Here is a 21,151-nt window from a genome sequence, read left to right on the forward strand (position 1 = left end):
GTAAATAAAGCCATTACCAAAACCGAGAGCCTACAAATAAACCCTGGAAAATGCACAGACTGCGACCAGTGCTTTATCGACCACTCCCAATTCATGATGCACGCGAGGACCCACATGAAGGACAAAGCACTTGCGTGCCACATCTGTGGGGAGAGCTTCGGTAACAGACCCAGTCTAATCTGACACAGAAGATCCCATAGAATGGAAAGACCCTGTAAGTGTACAGAGTGTGACAAAAGCTTCACAAAAAGCTCCCTTTTATCCCAGCATCAGAAAATACATACTGGGGTGAGACCTTATCAGTGTATGGAGTGTGGGAAAACCTTCACTCGTAGCTCATCACTGTTCCAACATCAAAATATCCATACTGGGGAGCGACTTTACCAGTGTACGCAATGTGAGAAAAGCTTTACTCATAGCTCATCACTGTACCAACATCATAAGATCCATACCGGGCAGCGGCCATACCAATGTACAGAGTGTGATAACAGCTTTAACTTTAGTTCAAATCTGTACGAGCACCAGAGGATCCATACGGGAGTGCGTCCATACCAGTGTACAGAGTGTCAAAAAACCTTCACTCTGAGCTCGATCCTGCGCAGCCATCAGCAGATCCATACTGCAGAGCGACTTTACCAGTGCACAGAATGTGAGAAAAGCTTCACTCAAAAATCGCATCTGTGCAGCCACCTTACGATCCATACTCGGGAGCGACCTTACCAGTGTACAGAGTGTGGGAAAAGCTTTGCTCATAGATCAAGACTGTGGTATCATCGTAAGACGCATTCTGCTGAGCAACCTTACATATGTGTAGAGTGTGGTAAGAGCTTGACGCTCAAGGCATATCTAATCCAGCATCACAAGTGCCATACTGGGGAAAAGCCCTACGCATGCAGTGAGTGTGAAAAGCACTTTAATTCAGCTTCACTTCTGAGGCAACATCAGAGGTCCCACACCGGAGAGGGATTATACCAATGTTCAGAGTGTGAGAAAAGTTTCACTCTGAAGTCACATCTGAGCAGCCATGAGAGGTCCCATACAGGGGAGAAGTCCTTTGCATGCCCAGTGTGCAAGAAAAGCTTCATTCGTGCTGCAGGTCTGAGAAGCCATCAGAGGACCCATACAGGGAAGGCACCTTATCATTGCACAGAATGCACGAAAAGCTTCAAGCACTCCTCAGCTTTGCGGGGTCATGAGAGAATTCATACAGGTGAAAAGCCTTATCAGTGCACAGAGTGCAACAAAAGCTTTGTTGACATCTCGACTTTGAAGAAGCATCAAATGGTCCATACCGGGGAGAAACCTTACGGGTGTACAGAATGTGGTAAGCACTTTAATCAGGCCTCACACTTGAGGGTACATCAGAGATCACACACTGGAGAAGAACCATACCAGTGTACGGAGTGCAAGAAATGCTTCAAGCACTCCTCAGCTCTGCACAAACATCAGAGGCTTCATACTGGGGGAAGCCTTGTGAAGGCACAGAATCTGCTTCACTTTAATAAACAATGACATCTGCAGATAGAACATGATAGGTGCTACTCAGAAGAAAGACTATACCTTTGTATGGAGTAGAAGAAAGAATATACCATTGTATCGAGTGTGAGAAAAGCTTGGCAAAGATTTCACATCTATGCCACCATCAGAGGATCCATTCTAGGAACAAGCATCGACAAAATCAAAGCAGACAATTGTAAGATATTTGGGACAAAATTCCTTTACATTTCCCTACGGAAAAACCCCATGTTAAAGCTGTTCGAAGCACATTTTTAAAATGTGTTTATTGTGTTTTGGTTTACAAGAAACCTTTCACAATCAATGCAGACAGTTGATAAAAATGTAAATAAATAACATCAAACTGTACATTCTACAACCGAACTTCATAAAAGTATTATCGTACAAAATATAAAACCAATACAGAATTAATAATAAGTTAATTAGTTCCCATTATGTTTTCAAATATATTGATGCAGCAATTCAAAAATCTTAGTTAAAAATCTATGCAACGCATAAGCAGCGACCACAAAGACAATATAGGGGGCATGTATACAAGTAGCAACAAGCCCAGAAATGTATGTTTGTTCACTGGGAAGTACCATAAACAGACCAAGGGGATTGCTATGAGGGTCATCTATGCCCCAGCAGTAGCCAACCTGTTCATGAATAAAAAGGAGACGACACATGCCTTTCCCAATCTGGAATTTAATGCCAACATTATCAAATGGTATTGATATATCAATGATGTGGTGCGGCACTAATGAAGATCTCCAAAAATGTGTAACATATCTTAACACCTACACCTATGACATTCAACTCACATGCACCCACAGCCGCTCACAATCCATTTCCTGGATATCCATATAATTGTGAGCCCAGATGGCCTCAAAACACAACCTATTGAAAACCGACAGAAGCCAACCCGGTTTGACATGCAAGCAGTTGCCAGAGAAGATCTGTGATACACAACATTCCCAATGGGGAATTTATCAGGCTAGAAGCAACTGCAACACTGACACATCCTTTGGTACTGAATGTTGTTTACTCAGAGATGGATTTGTTGACAGCGGATACCCCACCAGTTCAGTGTTAACTGCTGAAAATGCCACTCGTAAACTACAATGAGACATATTGTTAGTTCCCAAATCCAGACCAAGGGGCCAGAACAATAAGATAATATGCGCTGTTACCCCGGTACAATACCAACAGTCACAACATTCGAATTATTCTCAACAAACACTGTCATCTTTTGAAGATTGATGCTGTTTTTTTTTTTTTTTTTTTTTTTTTTTTTTTTTTGTGTGTTGTTCATTTAGAACTTTACAAAAGGGGGATGAAGAAAAAAAATAACTTTCACTGAAGTAACTTTCACTAAAGTAACTTTCACTGAAGTAGCCCAGAAAATGTCCAGTAATTTCACGAGAGGTGAGGCTGTTTGGACTCTATCCTCTGCATGGTGAGTTGCAGAATTTTGGTTGAGGCTAGTAACCAACAGTTTCGGTCCCCCCCAATCAGTCTGTTCCAACACGTTGCTTCGTCCCATCCATATTCTTCTGGGCTAAAGTGCTTTATGTAGGCTGATCTTAAGTCTAGGGTTGCTGGGCATGAGATCAATAGGTGTCTGATAGATTTGAGTTCGGCATTGCACAAACGGCATATATTTGAGTCGGAAAGACCTCGGATATTCAGGATCTCATTTGTTTCCAGTAGGTTTAGCCGCATTCTTAACATGTAATTTCTTGCTCTCCTGTTTGGAAATTTCCGGAGATATTTCATCGGCTCATTGAGTTTTGAATGCATGGTGGGGAGATGGAAGAGGAGTTTATTTTTATTGACTAGGTCTTGGGTCTGAATCCAGTCTAGTTCTTTCAATTTCTTGTAGACTCTCAGGGGGTTTGAAATGAGGTCAACTTCAGAGCACTTCACTGATTCTAAGGTGGACGAGATATTGTTTTTCCATGTTTTTAGCATTGTGACTTTGCCGCTTTGTAGTTCTGTGTTCAGTAGACCGAATATTTGGTCAGTGTCGGCAATAATGCATTTCCTGAATAACCTCAGAGAGTTTAGGATTACTGTTGCTCTTAGCGACAGAAGGCTGAGTTCCTGTCTAATTGCAGCAATGGATGTAGACTTTGGAAGATTTAATACTGATTTCCAGAACTTGCTCTCCAGTTTTTGCCAAGTTCTTTCTGGGATTGTTGGCATGGCCTCTGTTCCATAGGTAATTGAGGGGACAACTTTTTTCTTGTAGAAGTCTATTACGGGGATGCACGAAAATTTACCAAATTTTGTATCTATTGCTTTTGCTTGTGACGCTAGTTTCCCCAACTTTATTTCCAAAGCGAGCTGCATAGATGTTTCATTTTTTGAAGAGTCAATCTGGACGCCCAGGTATTTGTAGTCGGGCACCGACTCGATCTCTTTGCCCTCTAAGTACCATTTGAATTTTTTGGAGGATTTGTTGTTCTTCCGTCCTCCACCCAGAATCATTATTTTGGTTTTTTCTCGATTTATTTTTAGGTTGTTTTCGGCTGTGTAACTCAGGAGGCTTGTTAGTTGTCTCTGGAGGCCGATCTGGGTCTGATCCAGAAGGATTAGATCGTCAGCATACAAGAGGTAGCTTATTTTGGAGGATGCAAGGGACGGCGGAAACGTGTGTTCCAGGTCGACAGAATCGCCGTAATCTCCAAGGTATGCTAGGAACAAGGCGGGTGCTAACGGGCATCCCTGTTTTACCCCACGCCCGGTCCGGATTTCGTCTGACAGGTCGCCTCTTTGGGAGAGTCGAACCCTGAGGGAGGTATCCGTGTGGAGAGCTTTGATTGGTTGGAATATTTCTTGAGGGCAATTCCAGCTCTCCAGTTTGTCCCATAGGCGGTGTCTGTCGACGAGGTCGAAAGCCTGCGTTAGGTCGATGAAAGCGATGAAGATCCGTGATTTTTTTTCCCAGGCTTTGCTTTTTAGGGTGCTGATCGCTAAGATGTTTGCCGTCGTTCCAGTATTTTTCTTAAAACCCGATTGGTAGTTGTCGTTGCATGGGGCTTTTTCGGCCCAAGATTGGAAACGGTTCAGGAGTAGACTTCCGTAGACTTTACCTATGCAGTCCAACAGGGCAATAGGCCGATAGTTTCAGGGGTCTGTGATGTCTCCCTTTTTATAGATCGGGACGATGATAGCTTTTGTCCAGGATGGCGGCAAAGATTGCTGCTCTGAGCATTTCTGAAAGATTGAGGCTAGCAAGGTTGCCCATTCCGTGTAGTTGTTTTTCAGATCGATGTTTGAAATCCCATCTGGGCCCACAGCTCTGGAGATCTTCAGTTTTTTTATGTGGGCGCTAATTTCTTCTCGGTCATTTAGTTGAATCCAGGCTGTCTTCTGGGCTGTGTGTTCCCGACAGGTGATTTGAGCGGGAGCTTGAAAGACCGAGGAGAAGTGCGTGATCCATTTGTGCTCTGGCATGGCATTAATTATGGAGTTGTTCACTGAAGGCTCTGTGGCTTTCAACAAGGACCAGAATTCTTTTGCTTTGTTACCATTGATGGCTGTTAACATTTTTTCCGCGTCTTGTTGGTAAAGGCGGTAACGGTGTTCTTTCACCCATGATTTGTAAGTTAAGGTTGCCGCTTTTAATTTTTCTTTGTTAGACGGGTCGTTTCCTAATTGTCTTTTAAGTTTTCGCAACTCCCTTCGTTTGGTCACCAAAGTGGCATCATAGGCGTGTTTTGGGGGTGCGTGGACAGAGGTAAGCTGTTTGGAGTTCGTTCGGTGTTTTAACAGCAAAGGTACGTAGTCAAGGTTCTTTACGCCCTTGGGTCTGTCTTCCCCAGTGTAGTTTGCCAGGAGAGTTTTGACCGCGCGGGTCGACAGGTTTAGTCGGTTTCCGCGGGCGTTTGGTTCTACTTCCGTAGAATAGAGTTCAGGCGCCTTGTGGTAATTTGCCAGCGACATTGTCAGCTGATTGTGGTCGCTGGCTGTAGTCTGTCGGACTTCAAAGGATTGAACTTTATTCAAAAGCGGTCTGGATACATAGATATAATCTATGGTTGCTTTTAGTGGGCCTTGTTCCCAAGTTGGCAGACGGTTTTTGTTTGGGAAGGCGAAGTTCAGGTTTTCAAATTTCCTAGAGGACATCAAGGAAGACCATAGGAGACCTCTTTTCAGTGCTGTTGTAGTTTGCGAGGATGCATCCAGTGTTCGCAGGTCTCTAGGGCATTTGGCATTCAGGTCGCCGCAGATGATAATTGAGAAGACTTGACGTGTTGCTTGGATATCGTCAATCAGGTTTTCCATCATTAGGAGGTAAGACTGATGGTTTATTGCCGCCGGGTTCCAGTAAGTATTAATCACCACTATTTGCAGCGGTTTGCAGAGGGGCTTTTCAGACCATTCGCATAATACTGCTAGGATTGACAGATTTGCTTGGAGGGTTGACTTGAGGGTCCACCCGATTCCCTGTCGACAGGCCAGAAGAAGACCTGAAGTCGGCCGGCCTAGGGCTCCTTTGTTGGCTGGGGCCAGAATTATATCGAACCCATCCATAGCTGGATTTTTCCTGAGCCAGGTCTCTTGGAGGCAAATGATGTCAAATGAAGCTAAGTTTGCATCGCCCGTTGTGGTGAGATGTAAGTGACCTCTCGTGTTCCATGAGCAGAAATTTAATGAAGGTATGAGCCGGCTGACGTTCCAATTTCCCTTTGGCTCTACTGGGATCCCTGCGAATTGCTATTTGGATTTGGACCCTTGTAATAGGGCCTTTGGGAGCCAGGCCCACAGCTCCTGTAGTTTTGCGGTTGATTTTTGGACTGTGGAGGCATTTTCTATTTGAGCTCTGAGTGTTGACCTGTTGGATTCCAACTTTGACTCAATCTTGGACGAATTTGAACGATCTCCTTTTGGATGATCCCGCTTCGGGGACAATTCTTCTGTGGACACGATTGACTTGTCGCGCCTAGGAGTGACGGGTTTTAGTTCTCGATGGCTCTCAGATGACTTTGAGAATGAATTTACCACTGTTCGGGTTAGCCCTGGGAGGCTTTGTGGCTCCACTTTTTGCTCTTGCCCCGCAGTTTTGGACTTTCGGGTCGATTTTTTTTTTCCTGGCTTGGTTTTTTCCGTGTTTTGCGGGTCTCTTTGCACAGTATAGCCTAGCGCAGCCAGGTCGCTTGTTGCATCCTCAATTTTTGACCTTATATACTTCGAAGTTAGATGAATATAGGCTTTTGCTCTTTTATTCGAATGATATGGATCTATGATTTTTAGATCTGAGGACTTGATCTTCCGGAGGGTCGGAATCAGGCTAAATAGCGTGAGGATACCTCGTCTGTTCAGAATAATGTCATCGTCGTTTTCTGCGTGTTGTTCAAGCTTAATCGGGGCTTCCCCTGTAGGGTCCGGTCTTTTCCGATGTTGTTCGGTCCTTGAAGTAAAATGGGACCGCAAGTGTTGCCCCCTCTTTTCTAATTTTCTTGATTCTGAGTGTGTGTTTTCTTTGGACTTTTGATAGGGGTCCCGAAATTGTCGTGCATCCTGTGGGCTAAGTTGGTTGCTAGAGGTTAGCTTTTTCCGAGTTTGCCCCTCGCGAACTGGAGGACATGTGAAAGACACCACTCTAGAGCTCGTTGGGCTACGAGAGGTGGCGGGTTTTCGACGATGGAGAAGTTTCCTGCGCTCTTCCAAGGTGAAGAAATGATACGGGGATTCCTCTTCAGACAGTTCTTTTGAGTTTTCTTTTTTTGCAATTTGATCAGTTTTTGTTGAAGTAGGCTGCTGCTTTAATGATTTGTGTGTTTTCTCATGTTTTTCAGGTGGTTGGTCTTCCATGTCATCAAGGTGTTGAGAGAGATTCATCAGAACCTCATCTTCTAGGAAGGTTTCTAGAGGTCTAAGAGAGACGTTTTGGATTTGTTGGGGTGCAGACGGACTCCGAGCCGAGGTTTTTGTTTTTTCTTTCTGTTTTGCTGACCCAGAGTTTAGTCGCAGTGTTAAGGATTGATGGTGTGTTTCAGACTTCCCTCCACTAGGGTTGTTTTTTTTTGTTTCCCGTCTCATGCCTGTAAACAAAGGATAAGGGAGATCAGACTCACTCGCTGGCTTTTTTGGTGGGGACGGTATGTTTGCTGTTTCTTCTGTGATATCAATCACCTCTTGATGTTCCGGGATTAAGAGACCAGCGGCCAGTTGGATATTGAGGAGAGTGCTAGGGGATGAAATTAAATGATCGACTGGGGAAATTTGAACTCCCTGTTTAGTCCCTAAGTCGGGTGAGGTGGGAAGGATTACCATTTCTTTGAAGCCGACTTCTATGGCTTGCTTTAAGATTTTAAATTTATCATCTAGGGCGGTTATGTAACCTTCCAGAAAGCTTAATTTCGTGAGCATTGTTGCTTGGATGGCTGAATTGTCTTTCAGATTTTCGTTAATGTTTTCGTACAATTTAGTAAACGGGTTCATTGCAATGGTGATAGCTGACATTATTGGGAGAAGATCTCTCTTGTGCTGCGATGCCGGCTCCGTTGTAGGACCCTGGGGAAAGGGGCTTTGTTTTGGAGCAGGCGAGAGTGTACTGGACTCATTTAGAATCCGTCTTACTGTAGGCGAAGAGGGAAGATCCGAAAGGCCACCACTGAAACGCCCAGATAAATGTAGGTTTGGGGGGAAGGCGGGCAATGAGCCCCCTTGCCTGTTGCGGGACGGTCGATCCTTAGTTTGGCTAATCGCAACAGCTTTGTTTGGGCGCGTATCAGACTCATGATCAAGTAGAGGGATAGGTTGCTTTCGTGGTTCAGAAGATGGGTCTTGCAAGGGCTGGGGCCCTGTCTGCTCTATGGTTTCGAGAGAGGTAGTTGGGTTAAGGAGGATTGACAGTGAGGGTTCTTCACTGGTTAACTGACTGGTTTTGCAAATGGCTGGTGTCAGATTTTCCTTAGGTAAGGCTGGAAGCGTCATGTCATCGGACCTTTCCGAGTGGACAGTAGCTTGGACTAGTTCCGTAGGATGTTTCGGTGTGGCGTTCCTCTTAGGTGTGGCCTGAGTACCCGGTGTTTGGTGTAAAAGCGGGACTGTTTTGTTTGCTGGTTTCGCCTGTGACGCTTGTTTTAAAGGAGATGCGGGTTGGATGTCATTTGCAAGATTTTGGTGTTGCACACAGGTATTTATCGGGACAAATATTTTTCTTGCTTTTTCTGGTGGTTGGCACGTTTTTATTGCCTCCAGTATTTCCTCATCGGTGAGGTCCGCTTGCCTCAGGTGCGTCTCTGGCGCAAAAGCATGGAAGAAGTCTGTTACGAGGGTGGCTACCGATGGTTTTGTTGGTTTCTGGCCCCGATGATTTTTTATTAATTGGCCATTTATTTGGTTTTTTGACGTATATAGTTTGGTTGTACTTTTTTGAGTTTTTTTTGTCGTTTTTGAAGGGACTTTCTTCCAAGTGGAAATTTCGTTTCCTGTGTCCGGAGGATCCGTCTCATTTCTAGTGCGTTTTTTTTTGTTTTTCAAGGCCTCCGGGGGCGCGGGCAGTGATTTCGGAGGCTCTTTCAGAACTGGGACCTGCTCTTCATATCCTGTGTTGCCTGGGGCAGTGTGATCGACAACTGAGGCGCGAGAAAGAGTATTCAGAGACTTGCTTTGGAGTACTTTGGGTTTTGATTTTGTTGGTGTCTTGCTGGCATGATTATCCTTGATTCTTTCATGACTTTCGGAGCTACTAGGCTCTGCTGAGGGGTCTTTTTGGCCATTTCGTGTTTGCCGAGGTGATTGAACGTCCTCTTCGGCGGTGAGTGTGACTCTTTGGCCATCCGGCCCTCCCCACTGTGCGACGCGTCCTGCCGCGGGGTTTGCGCTGGAAGTCGGCCCCGCCCCCAGAAAGACCTGCGGGTGCTCTGCCTCGCTTAGGGTCCTTTCCGGGGAGGCCGTTGCCAGGGCCTTTACCGCAGGAGCCGAACTTCGCTCGTCCTCCAGGACACTTTGCGGCATGCGATCCACGCTCCCCGCCCGAGCGAGCCCCTCCCCCCGCTCTCGGTTCTCGATCCTCCCTTCGGAGGCCATCGGGTCCCGAGGCTGTAGGGGTGGGGGTCGCGGGCAAGACCGCGGTTTGCAGCCGCTGTTTTCCGCCGTGGCCCGTGCAGGAGGTCGTTGGCGCGGGCTCAGGAGCATCGATGAGTCCCCCTCGTGATCCGAGCTCGGCGGGACCGGGGCCGGGAGGGCGTCCTCCAAGGTCCGCCGGAGCGGGTCCTCCGATTCTCCTGGGGCTAACTCATGGTGAGTAGTTTCTGTATTTGTAATTAAAGTACTGGGCCCGGATCTTTCTAAGGAATCCTGTTTCCAACGGGCATTCACAGATGAGCCTGTTTGAGTTTTTGAGTGTTTTTGAGAGTTTCCCGGCATAAGATGGGATTGAACGCTGTGTTGTTGTGGGTTTTTTTCCACAGTGAGGCGTGTGTGCGCACTTCGAAGCTGGCGACCCTCTTGTACGGCCTTTGGGTCTCGGTCCGTGGTTTTGGCTATAAGGGTGGAATTTGCTGGTGGAGCCGCTGTTTCCATTGTTTCAGACGTGCACAGACTGCCACAGACTGCAACTCTACAGCCAACTCCGCGGCCGCTCCGCGGCTAGGTGGAGTTTTTGTAGGACCTCCCACGTATGCGAGTAGACACGGTAGAGAGACTCCTGTCTCTGAGGAAAAGGTTGGAGTGACTGCCACAGACTGCAACTCTACAGCCAACTCCGCGGCCGCTCCGCGGCTAGGTGGAGTTTTTGTAGGACCTCCCACGTATGCGAGTATACACGGTAGAGAGACTCCTGTCTCTGAGGAAAAGGTTGGAGTGACTGCCACAGACTGCAACTCTACAGCCAACTCCGCGGCCGCTCCGCGGCTAGGTGGAGTTTTTGTAGGACCTCCCACGTATGCGAGTAGACACGGTAGAGAGACTCCTGTCTCTGAGGAAAAGGTTGGAGTGACTGCCACAGACTGCAACTCTACAGCCAACTCTGCGGCCGCTCCGCGGCTAGGTGGAGTTTTTGTAGGACCTCCCACGTATGCGAGTAGACACGGTAGAGAGACTCCTGTCTCTGAGGAAAAGGTTGGAGTGACTGCCACAGACTGCAACTCTACAGCCAACTCCGCGGCCGCTCCGCGGTTAGGTGGAGTTTTTGTAGGACCTCCCACGTATGCGAGTAGACACGGTAGAGAGACTCCTGTCTCTGAGGAAAAAGTTGGAGTGACTGCCACAGACTGCAACTCTACAGCCAACTCCGCGGCCGCTCCGCGGCTAGGTGGAGTTTTTGTAGGACCTCCCACGTATGCGAGTAGACACGGTAGAGAGACTCCTGTCTCTGAGGAAAAGGTTGGAGTGACTGCCACAGACTGCAACTCTACAGCCAACTCCGCGGCCGCTCCGCGGCTAGGTGGAGTTTTTGTAGGACCTCCCACGTATGCGAGTAGACACGGTAGAGAGACTCCTGTCTCTGAGGAAAAGGTTGGAGTGACTGCCACAGACTGCAACTCTACAGCCAACTCCGCCGTTGCTGTTATTAAGGAGTGAGTCAATGATGTACCAGGTCTCTCCTACACGAAAGCACCTACACTAAGACCATTGTTGAGCCCATCATTCATGACGAGGATTGCAGATAATTCTTCAAATTGGTTACAAGGACTTCAAGATTAAGGTTTCCACAAATGAGGTTCATTCTCAATGTGCCCTTTTGTAATGAATACTAATACGGCCGATTTTGGAACCTCAGTTATTTACAACCTCAAGCAATTCATCAATTCTCGATCCACATATGTTGTTTACATGATTATATGTGTTTGTAAATTAACTTATATCCGAAGTACAATCAGGGAACTGAGGCAAGATTCCGGAACATTTTAATATGCTCAGCAGTCAGGTATAACAAAAGGCCTGGATACTGAGGATGAATTGAATTCTTTATTGTGAATATGACCGGCTGGTAGTAATGCTGCTTCACTTGGTTTGCTATAATGCTGAACATGTTTCTATAATCAGATAATATATGTCTATTACTTCATGAGATATCTTTGGCTGTCACCATAATCTGCTCTTTCTAATCATCTCCCATCGATTGAAGCATGTTCCTCTCTCCCCTGAATGTGAACTTGGGCACCACCTTTCACATATATCCTTTGCATACGATGGTCATCCTATCTTGTTTTGAGTTACCATCATCGACTCTGTCTCCAGTTCTTGATTCCCCTTGACATAGCAGACAGCCTTCTACATATATCAAGCATTGCTTCTTGTTTGCCATCAAGGATAAATACTTCTATATTTCAATATTCCTCTCTATTATAGAAATAGAACTATAATATTATAGCTCTGCAACTTATCATGAATCCATTATGAGCCAGATACCTATATGATCTCCAGTGGCCACTATCCAGTGGCCGATAACCATTGGCTGCTACCCAGTGGCCACTATCCAGTGGCCGATAACCATTAGCCACTACCCAGTGGCTGCTACCCAGTGGCCGATTTCCAGTGCCCACTACCCAGTGGCCGATAACCAGTGGCCGCTACCCAGTGGCTGCTATCCAGTGGCTGCTACCCAGTGGCCACTATCCAGTGGCTGCTACCCAGTGGCCGCTACCCAGTGGCTGCTTTCACCACTTAGTAAGCCCCACCCACCTGGTGCATTCCTGTTTGCTGCTCTTTTTCCCTACTTAAGGAGCCCTCCAGCCTCTTTTCCTTTGCAGATGGGGAGCAGGTGCAAGTGGATCTAGGTCACCTGGCCTAAGCCGCACCCACCTGGTGCCTTCCTGCCTGCCGCTCTTTTTCACCACTTAGCAAGCCCTGCCCACAGGTGCCTTCTTGTTTGCAGCTCTTTTTCCCTACTTAAGGAGCCCTCCAGCCTGTTTTCCTTTGCAGATGGGGAGCAGGTGCAAGTGGATCTAGGTCACCTGGCCTAAGCCCCGCCCACCTGGTGCCTTCCTGCCTGCCGCTCTTTTTCACCACTTAGCAAGCACCACCCACCTTCTTAGCCCTGCCTCTTCCTTCCAGCTCTTAACTATTAGATCAAGGGCATCTCTCGCCCGGGCGTCCTAAGCGAAGGGCAGACGAAGAAAATGGCAATTCCTGTTTGGACCTTTTTGGACCAGGAGGAACCAGGGCCCGACCCACTGCTCAGACAGCAGGTAAGCATGCACCAACATGTGTTACTCTCTCTGGTCCCCCCGTGATGTTCCCTTTTGCCCCGCCATTCTCGCACACAGATGTTGCCTGTTTTGCTTGATTCTTCTACACTGCTCCCCCCTCACCCCACTCCAGCCTACTTCTGCAGGAGTCTGTCCTGATACATTCTGGTTTCACCATCACTGTCTTGTGGCCAATGCTGGATTTGACTTTTATGGACTTCATTCGTTCATGGTGCGTCACTCTTTCGCAACTCTCATGCTGGACTTCCTTTGCATCTTGTACTCATGGTGGCCCTGAATCATGCTGTTCCCATCTTCATCTGGTATCCTGGCTTGCAACATTATGTGTTACTACTGACTTCTGCAGTTGTATTCACTCTCCACTCTTGCTTCTCCACTCTTTTTGACTGCTAATTCTCTATTCTCCCCTCCTTTCCCTTCTCCCTTTTCCTATCTCCTCCCCTTACTTTCTTCTATGCACTTACTCTATCAGAATTGTCCCTGGACCTAGTATGATAGCAACCTCGTCTGTCTCCTCCTCCCTCCCCTTACTGGTTTTTTCCTCCCCATGCCCCCTCCAGCACTATCTGAAATGTCATTCAGTTCTAGTATGATAGTCGCTTGTTTTGTTCCTCCTCTTCCTTTCTGCACCCCTCTCCCTTACCTCTTGTTTTTTTCCGGTTCTACCAGAAATGTCGTCTGGCCTAGTACGGTAGTCGCCTGTCTGTTTCCATTTCCTTCCCACTCTCCCCCTCCCTTCCTTAACTATGTCTTAGCTCTTGCACTATCTGAAATGTCGTCAGGCCGAGTACGATAGTTAATTTCACATCCTTACTTTTCATGGCCTGTAAGAATGTCATTATGTTTTCCCTTGTTCCCTCCCTTGCCTTGAAGCGCTTTGAAACACATTGTGTATAGGTGCTATATAAATAATCTATCATATCATATCAGTGGCTGCGATCCAGTGGCTGCTACCCAGTGGCCTTTACCCAGTGGCTGCTATACAGTGGCTGCTATGCAGTGGCCTTTACCCAGTGGCTGCTACCCAGGGGCCGATATCCAGCTGCCACTATCCAGTGGCCTTTACCCAGTGGCCGCTACCCATTGGCCAATATCCAGTGGCCACTATCCAGTGGCTGATAACCAATGGCCGCTACCCAGCGGCTGCTATACAGTGGAGGCTACCCAGTGGCCAATATCCAGTGGCCTTTACCCAGTGGCCGATATCCATTGGCCACTATCCAGTGGCTGATAATCAGTGGCCGCTACCCAGTGGCTGCTACCCAGTGGCTTTACCCAGTGGCCACTATCCAGTGGCCAATAAACAGTGGCCGCTATCCAGTGGCTGCTACCCAGTGGTTTTTATCCAGTGGCCGCTACCCATTGGCTGATATCCAGCAGCCACTATCCAGTGGCCAATAACCAGTGGCCGCTACCCAGTGGCTGCTATCCAGTGGCTGCTACCCAGTGGCCGATATCTAGTGGCCACTATCCAGCGGCCGATAACCAGTGGCCGCTACCCAGTGGCTGCTATCCAGTGGTCGCTATCCATTGGCCACTACCCAGTGGCCTTTACCCAGAGTCCGCAATCCAGTGGCCGATATCCAGTGGCCACTATCCAGCAGTCGCTGTCCAGTGGCTGCAATCCAGTGGCAGCTATCCAGTGGCCACTACCCAGTGGCTGCTATCCAGTGGCCGCTATCCAGTGGCCGCTACCCATTGGCTGCTATCCAGTTGCTGCTATCCAGTGGCCGCTATCCAGTGTTTGCTATCCATTGGCCACTACCCAGTGGCCGCTACCCGGTGGCCTTTACCCAGTGGCCACTATCCAGCAGCCGCTGTCCAGTGGCTGCAATCCAGTGGCAGCTATCCAGTGGCCACTACCCAGTGGCTGCTATCCAGTGGCTGCTATCCAGTGGCCGCTACCCATTGGCTGCTATCCAGTTGCTGCTATCCAGTGGCCGCTATCCAGTGTTTGCTATCCATTGGCCACTACCCAGTGGCCGCTACCCGGTGGCCTTTACCCAGTGGGCGCAATCCAGTGGCCGCTATCCAGTGGTTGCTATCCATTGGCCACTACCCAGTGGCCTTTACCCAGAGGCCGCTACCCAGTGGCCGCAATCCAGTGGCTGATATCCAGTGGCCACTATCCAGCAGCTGCTATCCAGTGGCTGCAATCCAGTGGCTGCTATCCAGTGGCTGCTATCCAGTGGCCGCTATCCAGTGGCCGCTATCCAGTTGCTGCTATCCAGTGTTCGCTATCCAGTGGTCGCTATCCAGTAGCCGCGATCCAATGGCCGCAATCCAGTGGCCGCTGTCCAGTGGACGCTATCCAATGGTTGCTATCCAGTGGCCGCAATCCAGTGGCTGCTATCCAGTGGTCGCTATCCAGTGGCCACAAACCAATGGTTGCTATCCAGTGGCTGCTATCCAGTGGCCGCTATCCAGTGGCCGCAACCCAGTGGCCACTACCCAATGGCCGCTACCCAGTGGCCGCTACACAGTGGCCGCTATCCAGTGGTCACTATCCAGTGGCTGCTATCCATATGGTAGACAGCAAGCCATATCAATGTTTAAAAGGGCAAGGGAAAGCAATATCAGTCAACCATGGACCTGTGCCGCCCTCTTTCTAATTGTTAGGACAAACATTTATCACAAATTATTAATAGACTACTTGGTCTTTTCTTCTCTTGTTCCTCTGGCCCGCCTGTTCGCTTGTCGTGGAATGCATGTCTGCCATTGTTTTGGATATGTTTTTGTAGAAGCAAAGAACCAAGCAACATGAGTTAGACAGATGGTTTATTTCTTATAAGGAAGACTGGGTAGTAGAGACCCCCAACCATCTATACAGTGTAACATCAACTGACTGGTTAGTCAAGCAATAACATTCTGTAAGCAATGCTCCAGAACTTACATGTCACAGCATCATGTCTTAGCATCACTCACCAGAGTTCCACTCAGAACAATAATAGAAAACTATGCTAAGACATCACCATAACACAACCTCACTCCCTTAAGGAAATAACAAAAACTATTTACAGATATATTTTAAATGATACACAAAAAATAAATTAAAAACTTGAAAGATAATATATATGCATTTCATCTCCTCACCTTGGCTACTCCTGATAAATTCCACACCTGTCCACTTTCCAATTTAACAGCACCCTCAAAAACTTGAGCAACCCTAACTGGATCCGAATACAGAGGATCACCTTTCTTTGCGATAACAGCTTTTCTTATTCTGAGCAGATCACCAACTTCAACAACCGTCCTACTTCTTGGAAACTTCTCGTTAATTTTCTTGACCCATTTTCCTTTTCGCTCATCCATTCTTCTTTTTACTTCATCTACCACCTGATCCGTTTCTCTCGCCCGACCTAACCAAGCTGGAGACAATAAAGTGTTGGCCATCCGGCCTCTCATTAACTCAAATGGGCTAACCCCTGTTTCAGCATTAGGAGCCATCCGCAAAGCATACATTCGGTCCTTCACCGCAACCTTCCTGTCCAAACCACATGCACCTGCCCCCCTAATACCCTCCATTATACAGCGGTTAACCCTCTCAATCATACCATTGGCTTGAGGGTAATATGGTGCCGTCTTTTTATGTTTAATACCACACTTGTACATGTACTCCTGAAAGATGCCCCCAGTGAACTGTGGACCATTATCTGTCAACATGCTCCTAGGTAACCCACCCCTCTCAGGGCAGTAATGTATTCTTCCACTGTCTCACCCTCATGCTGCGTTCTCATGCCGAAATGATAGCGTTCTAACACAGTACTTATTTTTGCTTCGAAATGTTTGTCTAGGTTTGCCAATGCTGTATCAAACTCATTCATACCTTCTTCAACATCCAATTCACTCAAATTAGGCAAGGTTTCAGAAATGTGCTGCCCCTCATAACCCAGAAGATGCATGAGCATAGATACCTTCCTTTCTACTGACATGACATTGCCACAGGTGGCTTTCACATAATGTAGGAAACCTCTCTTCCAGGGCCCCCATTTAATTCTTGGAGGGTCAGGAGATGGTAGGAACATTTGGGGTCCCGGAATTCCAGACAAAGCCATCCTGTCTGCAAAACCTCCAAATGCCACGCACAAATCCACAGAACAATGAAGTCTCCGTACTTGATGCTCACCTCAGTTATAACTCCATAGGCAAGTCCAGAATTCGTTTGGACAACAATATTTTGATACACGACGGCTATCCCACGTCGCCGCCTTCCACAAGTGGCCCTGGGCAGACACAAGCTATGTAATTCAACTTCCTGACCTTCCTTCCGCACACGTGACGTGGCACGTGATTCCTCACGGGCTCAACAACGGGGTCCTTCCTTCGTGCTCGCCGCACACCTTCTTCCAGAAAATGACTCCAATGAAGCAGAAGAACTGGCACTCACACGCGGATTGCGTGTGGGGACGCTGCGACGAAAGCGATTCGGGGCGATCAGTGAATCTCGCCAAGCCACCGCCAGAAAAGAGAGACGCCAGCCCGAATCCACACTCCGAATACCACCAGGTAGACACAGATGAGTGCAGGAGTGACTCTCCTCATACGGGTGGTGCGAGGAGGGGGGCAGCTTCTCCTCAGCAGGCCTCGCAGTTGGGGGTCTCAAATCCTCAAATAAAAATCTGCTGCAGTCGTCGCTCCATTGATAGACATTACCACAGCCATCCCATCCTCGTCGCCAAATGTAGAAGCAAAGAACCAAGCAACATGAGTTAGACAGATGGTTTATTGCTTATAAGGAAGACTGGGTAGTAGAGACCCTCAACCATCTCCACAGTGTAACATCAACTGACTGGTTAGTCAAGCAATAACATTCTGTAAGCAATGCTCCAGAACTTACATGTCACAGCATCATGTCTTAGCATCACTCACCAGAGTTCCACTCAGAACAATAATAGAAAACTATGCTAAGACATCACCATAACAGTTTTACTATATATATATTAATGAGGTGGTTGACTGAACTTGTCCCAGTGTGTTTCCTATATATGATATCCCTTTGCATTTTGACACATGTTAGAACTGTGTGCTCTTTCTCTCCTCATGTGCATCTCTCGGGTGATTTGGATTTTTGTGCACACAATGACGATTTGCTCAGTTCAGCCTTGAGAAAGACCCAGAGAGGTTTAAAACATATTTATTTAAACCCAGTGCATCTGTTTGGTAGTAAACAGTGCTTCATTTTAGTTTTGGTCATTAACATTCTTGCTGAATTGTCATGAAATGAGCTTCTTAGCGCTCTACCACATATCCTGTGGGAGTAGTTATGGTTACTTGCTTATTTGTTGCTATGTTAACTACATGGCTTTTCTATTTTCCACGAATATAGAAATGTCAAAAAGCACCTGAATCCAGTTACTCTTATTATCCTCATGAGCTGTTAACTTGGTAGTTTGTAGAGTGACTGCCTGCTTTTCTCTCCCTCCCTTTCTTCATTCCTGACAGGTTTCTGTTCTCTGTATCTTGCCTTCCGGTGGTGGCGAGAGAAAGTATAGTCTTCATTCCTGTGCCTGTGTGGTTCTCTATTCTGTGTTACGTCTCTAACATTGTAGGTAATCCCTACTCTTCGCCTCTCCCCCTCCTCCCTTCTTATTCACACACCTCCTTCTCTCAGCACCATCCCAAGCCCACGCAACCCCCTACCTGCTCCCTGGTAACCCTCCAGCCAACCCCTCGCTCACACCGCTATGTCTGCCCCCACACCCCTTCCACCTTTCTCGCCCTGCCCAAACCCCTCTTGTCCAACACTCAACTTTCCCTTCCCTCATCGCAGCCCACAAAGCCTTGGCCAGAGCATCCCCATCAACTGACTCCCTTACCCTCACCCACATGCCCCTGGCACACGCGCAGCAGTAAGGACCATAACACCTTTCTTCTGCAGAGGCCCCTACCCTCCTCCGCAATCTTCCCCCCTACTCCCTCATTTCCACCTCCCCCCCTCTCCTCCCCCTCTGACCTCTCCCCTCATACCCAACTCTACCCATTCTCTCTCACTCTCCCCTGATAACACCCCTTGCTTGCCCCAGGTTCACTCACAACTTTCCACCCCTGCCCCCACCGACATCGCTCCCTGCTCAATCTCCCCAACCTAGGCTCTCAACCTTCACTTCATTAAGCGCAGCCTGCTCAGCCTTGGCCAAAACTCTGGACTCTGCAGACCCTCTCACCCGCACCCACACTCCTTTGGCAGCCCCCCATAAGCTCAAGAGCAGAAGACTTTCTACCCACAACCACCACCATCCACACTCCTCCACCCCTGTTGCCCCTTTCTCCCCCACTCTGCTACACTCTGACCCCTCCCCATGCCCAACCCTGTCCATCCTCTCCATCTCCTTCTTCTTACCCCTCCCATGCCCCACCATACCCACCTGCGGTATCTCCCTCCTTAACCACACCCACCCCACCCCTGCTCAGGGCATTGCCCTTCTCGCTCCCTCTGTTGCATCCTCATCAACGCCAGAGACAAAAACGTGATTTTTCACCTTATCGCACACAAAAACCCTGTTGGGGTGGTCATGAAGGGTCCCCATGATTATGAGGGGTTCATGTTGCGTGTGCCATATTGATGACTGGGAGTGGCGGTGAACTGGTCGCAGTGTTGCAATGTCTTATTTATCGAGTATAGTTAATTATGATGGGATATGTTACTTTTAGTGTTACTGTTTGTTAGAAATTATACATATTCGATATGTGTGCATCTAGAAAGATACAATGTTAAAACCGCAAATGTAACAGGAACACGATCTACACACCAGGTGCACTGAAGTACATGAAAACTGGGAGACAGAGAGGGTTTCAGTGTGCATGTGGAGGGGCCTGTCCTGAAATCTTGTGGTAAAGAAGGAATCATATTTATAAAACATATACACGCAGGAACATATAAAAGGAGATTAATAACACATTTTATAAGGAGTTGTAATAAAGAGTTTATATATATCTGCATGTAGTGGGGTTTTGGGAGTTTAATCAGACTTTGAAGTTATCAGTTGCACAATGCATTTTTGGTAGCTGGGAGATCTGTTTTTTCGGGCTTGGGGGGTTGACGGAGGAAGAATGAGTCGTCCAGTAGAAGGTCAGCTAGCGAGCATGATGTAGGTTTATGGCTTAACAGTTCTGCAAGAAACAGATGTAATCCTGCTTATTGCATTGACCCGAAGCGCTCCGATGTAGCACTCTGTCAACCTGCCTTGCACAGCTGGATCACGGCACCAGGCCTCTGGGGAGCAGACGGACCTTTAACCAATTTGGCATCCACCAACCTCACTTTTTCACTGTGCACGGAAAACTGATCCCCGCTGTGAGGTACCAGAGCCGAGTGGTGCGGACAGAAGCCCCCCAATGTCTCGGAAAGCCTGTGTTCCCTTCACGGTCACCAATTGTGACCCTTAATTACCTCAGCCCAAACCGGTCCACCACCTGAGGAACGAGTGCACGTTTTGTAAGTAAAGCAAGGTTTATTGTACAAATTATCCGGGGAGCCGTTGGATAGTACTGTGGGACCAAACTAACTCAAGTCTCAATGAACTACATCAATTGAAACATTTTTATACATTTTAGCAACAGGTAAAAAACTCCCAGATATTTTATTACCACCCATCCCTCAAACATGATTGGACTTAACATTTACAAAGAAATTCCATCTTTTCCAAATGCATTCTTTCTCATTGATCATCAACAATCTTTACTCCCATCTTCGAATCGTATTCAAAGTACGCCTTTGCTGGGGTTTGACCAGTGGTAGGTCGTGACATCTTTGTACAATGAAACATTCACATATAACATAATTCATTACTTAGTAACAACTGGCCTAGAGCCTTTTAACCTTAAGTGTGATTGCACATGTTCCGCTCAGATATTTCAGCAATCCGAGGAAGGGCTGAACAAACAGGTTTCTCTTTGAACTACTGATTGCCTTCTCATCCGCCCCAGCCTCCTGGCTCTTCTCTTAAGTGCCTTGCATAAACTTGCATAATAGCCTGGCACTTAAGAGGTTAAGACATTCTAATTTATGCGAACACTACTCCAACATGTACAGCTTCTGGTTCCACCCAGAGAACCCAATTGGACACTGGACACCGGGGCCTCGGGTCCCATGTTTATTTCCGGCCCAGACAAATGGTCAAACCCCTCTAAGAGACTCCAATGCAATAAGGCAAACATTTTAAAGTACCATAGGGAAATGGTTTCAGGAAAGTATGGGTAAAATGATCAATTATTGGCCTGTCGAGCGATCCTGTGATACAGGATACTGGCAAATGTACATACCTGCTATCCCGCCTGGCTGAATAGGCCTCGCTGGGCCTTTTCTGCCCTGGTTTACATTCTTCCTGACAGATAGGGGTCAATCACTTTCTCTCCCACCGTTTATGTTCTCCTCTCACTCACTTTCTTGTGGTGTTCCCAGAGGCTCTAACTTTTCCCGGATGTTGTTTAACATCTATGTTCAGCCTTTAGTTAGTCTCATCCGCTCCGGCGGCTTCAGGGGCTAT

At 47.5% G+C, this 21,151-nt stretch overlaps 1 protein-coding gene across 1 annotated transcript; it reads left to right on the forward strand.

Moving 5' to 3' along the window:
• The first annotated feature begins 201 nt into the window (after nucleotides 1–201).
• Nucleotides 202–1,512, forward strand: LOC138487594 (zinc finger protein 420-like). The gene has a single exon (XM_069614063.1). The coding sequence runs from the start codon at nucleotides 202–204 to the stop codon at nucleotides 1,510–1,512; it is 1,311 nt and encodes a 436-aa protein (XP_069470164.1).
• The last annotated feature ends 19,639 nt before the right edge of the window (nucleotides 1,513–21,151 follow it).

This window comes from Ambystoma mexicanum, chromosome 9 (genome assembly GCF_040938575.1).
Source record: "Ambystoma mexicanum isolate Mex_15411 chromosome 9, UKY_AmexF1_1, whole genome shotgun sequence".
Classification (NCBI taxonomy): Eukaryota; Metazoa; Chordata; class Amphibia; order Caudata; family Ambystomatidae; genus Ambystoma; species Ambystoma mexicanum.

Bases quoted from the DNA above. Each gene is read 5' to 3' on its own strand.
- LOC138487594 (XM_069614063.1), top strand. From the start codon at position 202: ATGGAAAGACCCTGTAAGTGTACAGAGTGTGACAAAAGCTTCACAAAA.